This window comes from Scylla paramamosain, chromosome 5 (genome assembly GCF_035594125.1).
Source record: "Scylla paramamosain isolate STU-SP2022 chromosome 5, ASM3559412v1, whole genome shotgun sequence".
In the NCBI taxonomy this organism is placed as follows: domain Eukaryota; kingdom Metazoa; phylum Arthropoda; class Malacostraca; order Decapoda; family Portunidae; genus Scylla; species Scylla paramamosain.
In genome coordinates this window covers 31,288,262-31,302,555 of record NC_087155.1, presented here as the reverse complement: position 1 = coordinate 31,302,555, position 14,294 = coordinate 31,288,262, and the positions used below count along the sequence as shown (strand labels likewise).

The window sequence follows — 14,294 nt, the reverse complement described above, 5'->3', positions numbered from 1 at the left end:
ATGTATGTTTTTAAACTACTGAACTACTGCATCAGTATTTATTAGGAGGGGAAGCAGATATTTTCATAGAATTTGTTTACAAGATAAAAAATAAAGTGCATAATCATAATACAGAGAATAGTGTTAATACTGTTATTAACAATTGTGAAGGAAAAGTGGACTGATCCTGGTTTTTCAAGGTTTATGCAACTTTTTTTCATCTTCTGAGCCTGAAATTTCCTATAAAATATTCAAGAAATTGTCCATTGTTGAAGAAAGTGTTGATGAATTTTTATTCTCTCCTATTGAACTTCAACCTTTTTTTAGTGATCTCTAGTGGGATGACTTCTGAGTGGTAGACATTGTTTTGTCTTGCAATTATTATTTTATCATCTTGTATCAGTCTATGCAGATTTAAGTTATGTAACAGTTAGTGCAGCATTATTCTGTTTGCATATATACACAGTTGAAAATTTGTATACCTGTACAGTGTTTACTGAAAGGCCTTTTTACATTGTAGGTTCATTTGTAACAACATATATTTAATTAACAAAGAAATATCACGTCAGACACAAGACACTTGTGTTGACTAGATGGATGATTTTTGTTTCTAAATGAAACCATGTGATGGCTGCCTCTGATCTTATCTTTCTTCCAGTCTCAGAATTACTGAACCTCTCTCAAGCCCCCATCACAATACTTTTTTTTTCTTTGTTGTTATGCTTCCTATCATCCATCTTAATATAAGGAGAATTAAATGTGAGTGATGAAATGAGAAGATTACGGTAAGGGGGAAACAGGCAGGGAAGCACAGGAGAGGTATCTCCCCCACTGTTCCTTGCAGTTATTGTCAATACTTAAAAAACTGAACATAGCATCTTCAGGGCATGTGAGTTACCATGTGTGACAATTTACTGCTTTTTGGTACTTCCCATGGCTGTAAATCCAGCATCATAGCCTTGGTCTATGGACACCCTGTGATGATTACAGTTCATCAATTTTTTTGCCGCAACTGTATCCATACATAAATACTGTAATAAGTTTTAAGTGCGATGTTTCATAACCAAAACTCAGATCTAGTTTGTTTACTTAACAACTACTGAGTTTTAGGGTAGAAAGTCAGAGTTACTATCTACCTATATATAAAGTTATCATCCTGTGCAAAGGAAAGTAGCCAAGACAGGGTGCACACTGGTGCACACATACACGCATTCATATTCACACTCACATCCACAAGCCTTCTTGTTATAATCTATTGGGCTTAAAGAGGGCAGTAAAAAAAAAATAGTTCTCATTGATCACACACTAGAATAAGTCATGCAGCATACCAAATCTCTCCAAATCAGAGCTCATCAGTAGAACTTTATCATAATATAAATACAACCCCTTTTCCTGGTCTAGCCTGATCACCATCAACAAATGCAGAGGATTTCCCAATGAAACAGTTAAGGTCATGTCACCATTTCTGCATTCATTCTTAAATGCTTAGTCTACTAAAACCATTGAAAAACAATTAGTGGCATGACAGCCATCAGTCTTGACTGGCCATTGACAGGATGTCATTGACTTACAACTGGGTTACATTCTGACTAATCAATTAGAAGTCAGTATGATCTTATCCTGATATCAACTGGGTAAAAATGTTATCAGGTGAGTAAAAAAAAAAATATTTGGATTATCACGTCTCAGACATAAATATGTTAGCATCAGTTCTTTGCTGGTTTTTATCAACAAAAGTAACATTCTTCCTCTTTGTAGACATTTTAAGTGTTTGAGGCTCATTGAGTGGAAGTTAGCAAGTGGTATATTGTATACTTTGGCTACTTTGAGATTGAGTAAATAAGCAGGCAGTGTGGGAGACCCTTGTGTTTGTGAGTTGACATGTGTGTTACTTGTCCTAAGTTTTGCTAAGCAGATCAGATTCACTTTTTTTTTAAGTTGTATTGCCTGTTATATGAATAATGACATAATCAAAGTGGTTACGAGTCCAAGCAATCTTAAGTCACATAGGTCATAAGTTGATGACTACCCATATATATATATATATATATATATATATATATATATATATATATATATATATATATATATATATATATATATATATATATATATATATATATATATATGGCTGACATCCTGAAGAAGAATAACCAAGACAAGTCTCTAATATATCTTACTGTAGAAATGAGAGTACAGTATTCAGTACTCTCATCCTATCCCTTTTACTAGCCTTTTACAAATTTGCAGAAAGTACACTGGCTATATTCTTTAGAATACCTATATAGGTACTCTAGTATTCTTTGCCATAAATGCAAAAATGTTACTGTAATTTCCATTTTGATTGATACCCATTACAGTGTCATTAGGGATTGGCATTTCATTAGAAACATATGGTAAATGAATTCCATTCTTTTAGAAAGTTGAATAATGCTTTTCTCAGCAAGAAATGCAAATTTGTGAATCAATATCTTTTAGATGCCCGTGAAATATTTCTCATATTAGTATCATCAAATGTTCCCAGATTTGAACAGTATCGTGTACTGGTGGTTTCTTTTAATACATGCTGAAGATGGAAGTTTTTTAATGAAAAATTAGTTGGAAAATACAGTTACTAGTTTAAGAAGTGCAGGAAAAATGACAATCAAAATAAAACAAAAAATGGTTTTATTGTCGTAGAACATTGATTAGAGTAGAGCTATGCATTTTATCTGCTATGGTGGCTACTTCCTGTGATATTTAGTTTAATACATAATGGAATTCAGAGGCCGTTATTGAATCCATTAAACACATATTACTGAATATTTTTCCTCCAGTTGTTTAATTTCAGGAATGGCAATATAGGTGATGAAAAGTAAAAAAAATTACAGGCTATATTATGTATTATGTATTATTATTATTATTATTATTATTATTATTATTATTATTATTATTATTATTATTACTGTTATTAGAAATTACTTTTAATTTACAATTGAATAATAGAAAGTATTATTGATATGATGTTAGACTTTGTTCAGGACAGTCATCCTTCTTAATCCAATAAAAAATGTTGTCCTAGAAATTATAAACTTTTGAATTTTGAGACTTCATAAGTTCATTTCATGCATTTGTTGTTCCTTTGTTTTTATTTTTGTTCTTTACACAATGAATTTCCATATATCCTCGGGATCCACTTTGACCTCCCTCATCATATTAGGCACTAGCATAACCTGGCCGCTCCCTCCTCTCTCCCCAGGCGAGGCACGATATTGGTGACGTGTGGCGGACTGTTCAGGTGTGTGCCTCAGGTCCTTTATCCAGGCTTGTGACCCAGCCCACCCTTTATTCATTTATTTCCCTAATACCCAGTTTTGTTTTGCTTTCTTATTAATGCCAATGTTTTGGTTACAGTCATGGCATTATCATGATTGACTTGTTTACCTGTGTTTGTTTATTTTATATTTTCTTTGATATTTATTCCTTTATTTGAAACCTCCCGGCATTCAATATCTGGTTGAGGATTTGACAACATGAGAAACATGACCGGTGTATCATGTAAATCCATCTATATATCCATAGCTTAATGCTAACAGTGCTAACTAGGCCATACTGAATACAGATTTGCTCTAGTCTCTCTCTCTCTCTCTCTCTCTCTCTCTCTCTCTCTCTCTCTCTCTCTCTCTCTCTCTCTCTCTCTCTCTCTCTCTCTCTCTCTCTCTCTCTCTCTCTCTCTGTGACACAGATCTCTACCTTGGTGATTTAAAGACAGCCACCCAACTGTAGCATATTTCTTACCCTTTTCCTTTGCTATTTATTAATATAGCATTAATTTTACTTTTTAACATTAATTAGACAAGTAGTAGTGATTCCCTGTTGACATTTCTTGGGTGTGAGAATCAACTAGGTATGCTGAATGGCTGACATCCTTGCCCATGAGTGCTTTAAAAGGACCACCAGTGCACGATTGCATTGTCAAAGTTGATGCTCCAAATGAGCCACAAATATTTTACAGCTGTGCAGCTATAGCTTTGTTCAGTGGAATGCATTTCTGTCTTGTGAGTGTGCTTTAAAGGTCCATCAAGTCAACATAAATAGACTACCAACAAGAACATAATTCATCAGTTTTTTACTTGTCTCATTTTGTCATCTTAAAAAAGAGGTTGTGCATCAGATTTATTTATAGCAAAATAGCTTCAATAGTTCATCAATATTTGACAATGCATATCTGATAGTATATATTTTTTGTTAGCATGGCAGTACAGTTATACTATTAGGTAATGTTTGCATGGCTGCTTCATTGATTTTCCTGATATTATTTTCTTGCTTACATTAGAAGAGTTTGTTAAGATATGAGTTGTGTACTGCATTTATTAGCTCTACCAGAATCTTGAAAAAAACTTGTCTAAATTATTTTCATTTTGAGAAGAACTATGAAACTTTTTAACTGCTTTTCATAGGGTACAATGTTTTGTTTGTTCCTTTGCAGGTAGTCTACTGTCATTTTGTTTTCTGGATTTTAAGATGTTATAAATAAGATTATCTATTTTCTTTAGTGACCACAAAGTATTGTGCCTCAAATGTTTCGTTGCCATAGAAAAGTATTGGACATTCTTGGCAAATGTGTATGTTGTACGTACATTTTAGTGCGTGCTTTAATTTTTACTAGACTGTGTGAATGATGCAATTCATAAATGTGAATGACAAACCCAAGAGTACAAGGATATTTATCTACATAATCAATAATAAATATTCTGCATTGTGAAAGAAACTCTTGTCTGGGAAATCCTATTTAGCCATTGAATCATCATTTCTTGATGTGCTGAATTTCCTTGAGCTTAAAAGGTTTGGAAACTTAGAGAATTTAAAATCTTACAGAGAATTTGCAGGCATTTCTTTATCTGCTTCATTTATGTTGATATAGAAAATGTTTACAAACATGTACATCAATCTCTCTCTCTCTCTCTCTCTCTCTCTCTCTCTCTCTCTCTCTCTCTCTCTCTCTCTCTCTCTCTCTCTCTCTCTCTCTCTCTCTCTCTCTCTCTCTCTCTCTCTCTCTCTCTCTGTGTGTGTGTGTGTGTGTGTGTGTGTGTGTGTGTGTGTGTGTGTGTGTGTGTGTGTGTGTGTGTGTGTGTGTGTGTGTGTGTGTGTGTGTGTGTGTGTGTGTGTGTGTGTGTGTGTGTATATATATATATATATATATATATATATATATATATATATATATATATATATATATATATATATATATATATATATATATATATATATATATATATATATATATATATATATGATCTCCATGAGTTGGCATAATAGGGGTTCAGTCTGTACTGACTTACCAAAATTCTAAAGTGTGAAAGATCAGTAAAATGCCTTAGAAATCTCTCTTGCAGACTCAGGTTTAAGTTTCATTACTTTCCTGCCGCTAGAGCCTCCCTTTGCACCTTACTCTAAGGCCATGATGTTATGAGGGCTGTTGGTTCTCTGATTGGAGATTGGGATGTTTGGTCTTTGCAATGGCACCTCCTGATATGATTTTGTTTATGGTGTCTTTTTATGTTCTGATCTCTCTCTTGCATCCCTCAAGTATCACTTAATTTTCTTAGTACTTTCCTTTTTTTCTTCTAATAACTATATAGCATTTCTTCTGTTGTTTCAGTATTAATGTTGTCAAAAAAGGAGTTCACTGATAATCCAATCTTAATTTTCTATATATGATATTTTTGTGTATCCACTTGACAAGTGGATAAACTTTCTAGATATGTTCTTTGTAGTTTATCTAACTCACAAGTGGATGCACTAAAAAGACCATATATAGAAAATGATTTTTGGAATATCGGTGAACTCCTTTTTGACAACACTAATACTGAAACAACAAAAGAAATGCCATACAGTTATTGGAAGAAAAGAAAAAAAAAGTTCTAGGGAAACTAAGTAATATATGAGGTATCCAAGAGAGATCAGAACATAAGAAACCATAAACAAAATCACATCAGGAAGTGCTATTTCAAAGGCTAAATCTCCCAATCTCCAAGTAGAATCAAAACCAGAACCAGCAGCCATTCTTATCATCATGTCATAACCTATGCAATAATTATTACTGCATAGATCATGCCAAGTTTGGTCTTGCTTCACTCAGTTTAGTGAGCATGGTGCCATCTTACAAAAATTTTGCAAAAATTGCCAATTTATGTGCCTGACTTACAGAATGTTAACTTATAGAGATTTTACTGTGTGTGTGTGTGTGTGTGTGTGTGTGTGTGTGTATTTAGATAGTTGTATTGTACAGGACATGACCTAAAGCTCATTTTGTCCTGTCTCCATAACCATATTTATCCAGTTTCTCTTTAAACATGTGTACACTGTTTGCTGCAATCACCTCTCCGTTCAAATCATTCCAGATTTCAATAGTTCTATACGGGAAGCTGCATTTCTTGATGTCGCTTGAATATCTACTCCTCTTTATTTTCTTCCCAAGCCCTCTTGACTATCTGTCTCTCTCCTCCATCTGTGGTACCAAGTCATTTCTGTCTATTCTTTTTATATTATTTACTGATTTGCACATTGTTATCAGGTCTCCTCTTTCTCTTCTTTCTTGTGGTGTTGGTAAACCCATCTCCAAGTCTTTTTTCATAGCTTAAGTCTTTCAATTCTGGTACCATCTTTTTTGCTATCCTCTGTGTTCTTTCTAGTTTCTGTATATCTTATTTTCTCTGTGGAGTCCAAACTAATACTACACATTCCAGCCTAGGATTTATCATGCTTGTTATAATTTTCTTCATCATTTCTTTATCTAAATAGTTAAACACCTTCTTAATGTTTGATAACAAGCTGTATGTAGAGCTGAATATCTTGTTTATATGTCTTTCAGGTGATAGTGTGTCTTGAATCATTAATCACAAATCTTTTTCTTCATTACTTTTCATTATTATTTCTCCTCCCATTTTATACTTCCATGGTCTCTTTTTACTTTTTCCTATTTTGAACATGTGGCATTTTCTGGCATTAAACTATAGTTTCCATCTTTCGCTTCGTGCATGTATCTTGTCAGTATTCTTTAGTAATCCTTGCAAGCATTTTCATCCTTTATTATTTTAATTATTTTTGCATCTTAATTATTTTTGCATCATGAGCAAACAGGTTTATATAACTATTTAGATCCTCTGTCATATCATTTACACATATTTGAAACATAATAGGTGCCAGCACAGATCCTTACAGTACCCCACTTATCACTTTGTGCCAACTTGATTACTGTTCTCATTTCCCTCCCTTATAAATAATCTTCCATCCATCTCATTGTTGCTCCCTTTAGTCCTCCATTCTCTAGCTTCCGTGTGTGTGTGTGTGTGTGTGTGTGTGTGTGTGTGTGTGTGTGTGTGTGTGTGTGTGTGTGTGTGTGTAATAAGTTTGTTAATTTATTTATTTATAGAATATGACTGTTTTGAGATTTCTTGCAAGATTTAGATGAGCATTGTATCTTTATCAGATTACTTTTAAGTTATGAGTATAGATTTTGATAATTTAGTCAATTCAACTAATTATGAATACTTTAATAGTAAATCATGGTATCTGCCTTCAGCATCGTGGCTGGGGAGTTGAAACTGCCTCTGAACGTCTAGCAGAAATCTACAGCAAGCAAGCAGAACTGTGGGAACAAGTTTCTCGTCGATCATCCCTCCAAGCCCTTTCACTGGCTTCGGCATCACCCAGGTTTGTCACTGCAGTATGCCAAGGGCAGCTCTGATGTTTTCTCCTTTTGCTTTCTTTCTTTTTTTTTTTTAAACACTTTCTTGTCACTGTGAAGGGGTTTATATATTCTATTGAGCAGAGGAACTAAACAGTTTTCTCCTTTTGCTTTCTTTCTTTTTTTTTCTTAAACACTTTCTTGTCACTGTGAAGGGGTTTATATATTCTATTGAGCAGAGGAACTAAACAATGTAGCCAGAGTCATGAAAGGCAGGTCTGCTGTCAGGAATTTGACTGAAAATGTTTTCTTTTCAGTCTCTTGTAGGTTTATACAGTAGCACTGCATAGCCTACTCTAATCTTTATGAACTGGTCATATCAATGCCTTCACATCCCAGCCATATCATTCAAGCCTATCTCAGTTGAGAAGCTAATTTTATCATGATATATGGACAAATACCCAAGTTCCCAACAGCAGAACAAAGAACATTAGAAATTTTATTATTTTAAGTGATCTTCAGGCAGTCCCTCAGGAACTGAAGTGTGTAAGGTAGAGCATCTCACTTACAGGTATAAGGGAGGTTGGAACTGATGGTACATATAGAGAAAATAATGTTTTTTGCTGATAAGCACTGTAAAATTTTATTTGAAATTGTTTGCTGCACAGAAAATTGCACATGAATAAAATACCAGTAACCATGTACAGTTAATGGAATGAAGTGATGGCACAGTTTCCAGGTTTCATCCACTGGTGACCATTGACATTTACTAGTGGTTTTCCATCTAATAAATAATGTAGAGTTTAGCTACTGTCACCAGCTGTTATGACTAATCTCAGCATTTGTCTTACCGTGCAATAAAAACATTTCAGTCATAACCAGTGAGTGAAACACCATGGCAATGTGTCATTACTTATTCCAGCTGACTGCTGGATTACTTTAGATGTCTCCCATTGTAGATGTTTTTTTTTTATCTGACTTTTCATGAAGTATGTAAAGTTTTTACACAACAGTGAAATTTTACTGAGTCATTCATTCCTGTGTATCCTTCTTAACTCCATCTGTGATGACTAAAGATTGCCTTAAGTGTGCAAGTTTTTTTGTAATGGATTGAATATTCACCAGCTTTTCATTTCCCAATAGCCGGCCAATAAGCAAGGCTGAGAAGGAGATAGAGAATTCCCGGAGGTCTTCTCCTATCAAACATGTCAGCAAACCTCGTGAGCGCCCCAGCACTGCCCCTCCCAAGCCCAAGCCAGCAGCTGTGCATGTGAGCACCACCTATGCTTTAATATATATATATATATATATATATATATATATATATATATATATATATATATATATATATATATATATATATATATATATATATATATATATATATATATAAAAGATTTATTTTTATGCTATATATGCTATTCAGTTTTTCCATAGGATTCCCTCCAAAGAGTCAATGGATATCTAATCTAAGGCTAGCCAGAAATTCACTTATTTCATGTTTGCCCATTGTTTTTTTTTTTTTCTCTCCACATTTCATTAAATCAGCATATATTTATGATGTAATCATACACCAAATTTTCCTGTTATATAATAACAAGCTCCATATATACTTTCTTAAAGGAACCATCTGGTGGAAAGTGTGGGGGTAGAGTTCTATAGCTATATTCATGATATATATATATATATATATATATATATATATATATATATATATATATATATATATATATATATATATATATATATATATATATATATATATATATATATATATATATATATATATCAAGTTACAGCATGAAATATGAGCACTATTGTTAACTTTTTTATCTGGCATGATAGTATTCACATACTAGTTTTTCAGTGTTGTGAAAACTATGTAAATTTTTATTAAATACTTCAAAATATAGCTCTGCCTGACAACTTAGGACTCTTTAGGTGTCAAGAGACATCAATGAGCCTCATTGCTCTAAAAAGAGTGGAGGTGTATGCAGCATCTCTTCCATGCCCTTCCCTGCTGCTACCTTTCATGCTGCTAGCATACCACAGTCATACTGAGGGCACCAAAATGCCAAAATTTTCAAGACAAACTTCCTCTTGCAAGAAATGTCGGAGAAATGGAGGATAGAAGAAATGAGGAGTGGCATAACATAAGCATACCAAGTCCTCAGACTTGTGCTTTCCACCTTGACATGCCATCACTCAATTTTGTCTGTTCCATCTACTTCTCAGGAGCATGATCCATCTGGATTTGACATACAAGCATCATTATTAGAAAAAAAAAAATAGTAGAGGAGCCTGACAATGAAAATTAAATGCCAAAATGGAGCAAATTTAGACTACAAAAAAATTGTATCTTTGCATCGCTTGTGCAAGGAGAGCAATAACTGCATATCTTATCTACTAAATTAATTTGAAACAGTAAGACTAAACTGAGTAGACTAGGTAGCCCTGATACTCTCTCATAAGAAAGTGCCCAAAAGTAAGAATCAGGAATCTGAAGAAAAAATACCTTTTGGAGGTTCAGTAAGTCTTGCATGCTCATAACAAGAAAAATCTGTAAGTATTTACTGTATCTGATATGAAAAGGGGATAGAGAAACCTCTAATCATATGCTGAAACAGACATCACGAGCCAGGAAAGCAGTCTTGAGAGGTATTCCAAACTTTAGGAGTCCATATCTCAAAACATGGTTTTTCACTTCTACAGGCTATCTCCCCAGTCATTTATGTATTAATTTTAGTAAAACAAAGACTCATAGAAAAGAAACTTGATTTTGTAAAACATGTTTTCAAGTTTTGCAATACAATTTTTTCCTAGAATTTTTTGCAAAAAAAATAGGATCTTTGGAAAAAAAGATCAGCAAACAAAAGAAAATAAAATAAAAATGCTCTGTTACATCAAAGATCATACACATACACATGAAGCACATGTTGCTATAATAGAAAATTGTAAGAAATAAAGAATACCATTGGTAGAGGGGTGGAGTGTTGTGTAAAAATGAGAGACAATGGAACTTAATTGAATACTTATCTTGACTTCTCATAAAACTTTAATGATTAAAGATTTTTTTTTTATGTCTCCTTGACACATAACCAGGCAAGATTCAGCTTCATCAAATCTACTACTAAAGGAGTACTCAGTTTTCAGCTATCTTAGTTTTATGCTGATCTCTAAAGTCTCCCTATCACAAATTCTATGTATTTTACCATTAAGGTCCATACTTACTGCCCTTAAACCTCAATTTTGAGCCATGCAACTATATGATATACTTTCATTTTCTTCCTATTTCCTTGTGTTATACTTGTTCCTTTCAATTAATTTTCGGTCCAAAAAAATACTATCAAGAACTATTTCCTTTTGCAGTGAAAGACTGACTGTTATAATTCCTCTTTTACATAGTATTTATTCATTTGTGGTTCTAGTTATGGTCTACTAAATTATCTTACAGAAATTATTCCTATATATTTTAATGAACTTAATCCTTTTCTGAAGCATATAATATTATTAGTTTCTTTAAATAATATGGCTCCTTGATGTGGATTTTCCTATGAACTTGTGTCACATTTGACATATGCATGGAGTTAAATAGTGACAGATGTAAAAATACACAAATAAATGTATAGGAACATTGTCGAAACAGGAACTGTCTCATATCTCAGTATCTTGCCAGGCACAGAAGGCCACTGACAAGACAGATGGGAAGACCTCCAAGGAGTCCACACCACGCCACCACTATGAGCGCACCACCGGCACCACAGGTGGGATAAATCACAGCACCAACCAACAGGAACCTTCATGATAATTTTTGTTTATTTTTCACCTCTTATGTTGTCATCCTTACAGACATTTTGTTTCATAGATATGTGTTATGGTATTTTGACAATAGAATTTTTTTGTTTCATCCCTTCTAAATCTTAAAATATGGAAGCAGAGATATGTAGACTAAAGTTGTAAAAGATAACGTGCCATTGCTCCCTCCATTGGGCTCGTCCAGTAGCTGTAGCATGGTGGTCTGCATGGTTTGTTCCTCATGGATCCTTCTCACTATCTCCGTGTTGGCTTGGGGCTGTGTTACCAAAGTTGTTGATCTGATGTGCAGACAGTGCTGTGTTATTCAACAATAGCACTGAAAGTCCTTTTTTGCACCATGTGATCATTTGTCATCTATTTATACCTGTCTAAAAATAAATTATTTTTCCATTTTACAGGACTGATGTCTAGATTAATTAATTTCATGTACACGGTCATCATGCAGTGTACATCGTGACTCATTTACATTGTCATTCATCACACAGTTTGAAGCAACACATCTTTTGCTTCTATTTTCTAGAAAAAAAATATTTTATTTAAATATGAAAGCCATGACATTGGATATCATGGTTCCAGAATTATACCTATAGTCATCTTAATGCTTTGATAATACCAGAAAAATTATCAGCAACTAAGGTCCCACAGCCTTAGTCCCACAAACCCCAAATTTGTTTTTTGTTAATCTGGTCTTGTGTTAGTTGACCGTTTTCTGTGTTGTGGCCTCAGAGGATGGTCTTTTGATCACTTCGCCTTCACGAGACAAGCTTGAACCATTCATTCCTGATGATTGGTCGACTCGCCGTTCATCGCGAAGAACCCCTCCAATTACAAGCCCAGTCAAAGGTAGTGCTATATTTTAATGAATATTCAGTCAGTCATTGATGGACGAACTTTTTTTTTTTTTTTTTCTGCTTGTTCCACTCAGTCTCACAATATGGACATACAGTATTGGCTGCTGTCTTTGATAAATTTGTCTATGTAAGTTTACACAGACATGATGCACGTAATGTGTCATACATTTGCAGTACATAGAGACAGTGTACAAACATAAGGTAAGTAGTTTCAGAATTTAATTTCCTAAAGTGTTAGGGACACCTGTGTTTGAATGAGTTGTTTGTTTGAAGGCCCTTGTACATATTTTTGTGCCAGTCTCTGCTTCCATAGTAATGGAATGTTTGTGAATTGCAGTTGTTAAGGCTTCAACTGAGCTTTAATTGTGATTGAAAGCATCAATGATCACTATGCATTCATTTCAGGTATATGTATTTTGCTAAACTTGAAACTGATTACAGTCTGAAGAAGTGTCATGTTTGCTCTTACATGGTCAAAGGAAAGAAATAGCGCCAAGCAGCGCGCTGCATCACTACTGTCATGTAGAGCTTCTGGCATGATGAGTGTTGCAGATCTCTCCCAGGCAGTGCACAGACACTTGAAAAGAAACTTTTAAGAAACTAAATTTGGTTAAAAATAAAATCAAGATAAATTTTAGGTCAATGCAGTGGAGCAGCTAGGGGTTTGAAAAGAAAATGTTTGGTTTGTATGTTTCATTGTAGTTTGTTGATATTTTCTTACTTTCTTTGGCACATGTGTTCCCTTAATCTGTAAGTTTCAGTAGTTATTTATCCCTTTTGGCTAGTTCCCTGTTAAGGCTATGCTTAAATAATATTTAAGATATAGCTTTAAGGTTTATACCATCCCTGTAATTTGTAGAAAATTAATTTTTATATAGTTAGAAATATGGCTTTCCTTTAAGGAAAAATTTATGTGCATTAAAGAATGCAAGAAGGACATAAAGATGCTGAGAATATTTAGTATCTTTAGATTCTTCACAAAACTATACCTAATGCAAAATAACTGAGTCTTCTGTATGAATAATAATAGTAATCATAATAATGAAAATAATAATAATAATAATAAGAAGAAGAAGAAGAAGAAGAAGAAGAGTTGATCAAAATTGCTACTTAGGGAATTTTCTAGCAGCACGTTTTTTTTTTTTTTTTATAGATCATAATATCAACCAAAATTATCATGATAATATATATATGGAGATCTAGCTATAGTGATGTGTTAGTGATATATTGGTTTTCATACATCTTTTAAAGTTAGTATTACTGCAATTCAGTTATCAGGAACAGCTCCTCATTTCTTGGCTCCTGCACATCCATCAGCTGCTCTACTGCTCTCCATAATGGTCACATTTTTGTTATTATTTATGTATTTATTTTTATTTTATTATTTTCTATACAAAAGTTTGAATTGTGTAAATAAAAAAATATATAAAGTTAAGTTGAATTCCAATTGATATTAATAAATTAGAAACTCTGTACATATTTATTTCCAAAATTAGATTTTCTTTAGTTAATAATACTTAATTTTCCTTAGGGAAATACTACATACATGATGTATTATATTCAGTTGGTACAGAGACTCAGCTATGAACAAAGAATGCTATGAATATCTCTAACTAGCATCCTCTCCTTCATGTATCCCCTTGTCTGCCTCCTTGCACCGCCTGGTAGAGGGAGACCTTCGCCTTGCATGTCCCGCCCCTGTGTTTCAGATGGCCCCAGCAGACGAAAGTCATACCGAGCCTCGTCTGCAGCAAGACCTCCCCCCACCAAGGACTGTAGGTCCTCTGTAGGTATGACCCTGACACCCTGCCTCTTTAATGAAGGCTGTGTGACATTTTTTTGTTTTGAATAAGATTGGAGCATTAAGTGTATTGGTACAAGATGAAATAAGTATGTTGAAGTAATTTAGTGTGCAATATATATATTTACACAGTAGGGTATGCAACAACGGACGATCATTATAACGTACAACTCCAATA

General features: G+C 33.8%; 1 protein-coding gene across 18 annotated transcripts in view; it reads left to right on the top strand.

The window, feature by feature from the left end:
* LOC135100831 (proteoglycan 4-like) overlaps positions 1 to 14,294 on the top strand; it is a 149,732-nt gene that overhangs the window by 90,836 nt on the left and 44,602 nt on the right. For 12 of the 18 annotated variants that reach the window (XM_064004261.1, XM_064004250.1, XM_064004248.1 and 9 more), the window contains 6 exons: positions 3,218 to 3,256; positions 7,544 to 7,674; positions 8,792 to 8,918; positions 11,325 to 11,412; positions 12,191 to 12,307; positions 14,025 to 14,105. In XM_064004261.1, the coding sequence (XP_063860331.1) occupies positions 3,218 to 3,256; positions 7,544 to 7,674; positions 8,792 to 8,918; positions 11,325 to 11,412; positions 12,191 to 12,307; positions 14,025 to 14,105 (583 nt within the window). The remainder of the gene's footprint in view (positions 1 to 3,217; positions 3,257 to 7,543; positions 7,675 to 8,791; positions 8,919 to 11,324; positions 11,413 to 12,190; positions 12,308 to 14,024; positions 14,106 to 14,294) is intronic. The other 6 variants (XM_064004256.1, XM_064004263.1, XM_064004260.1 and 3 more) reach the window with 4 other exon arrangements.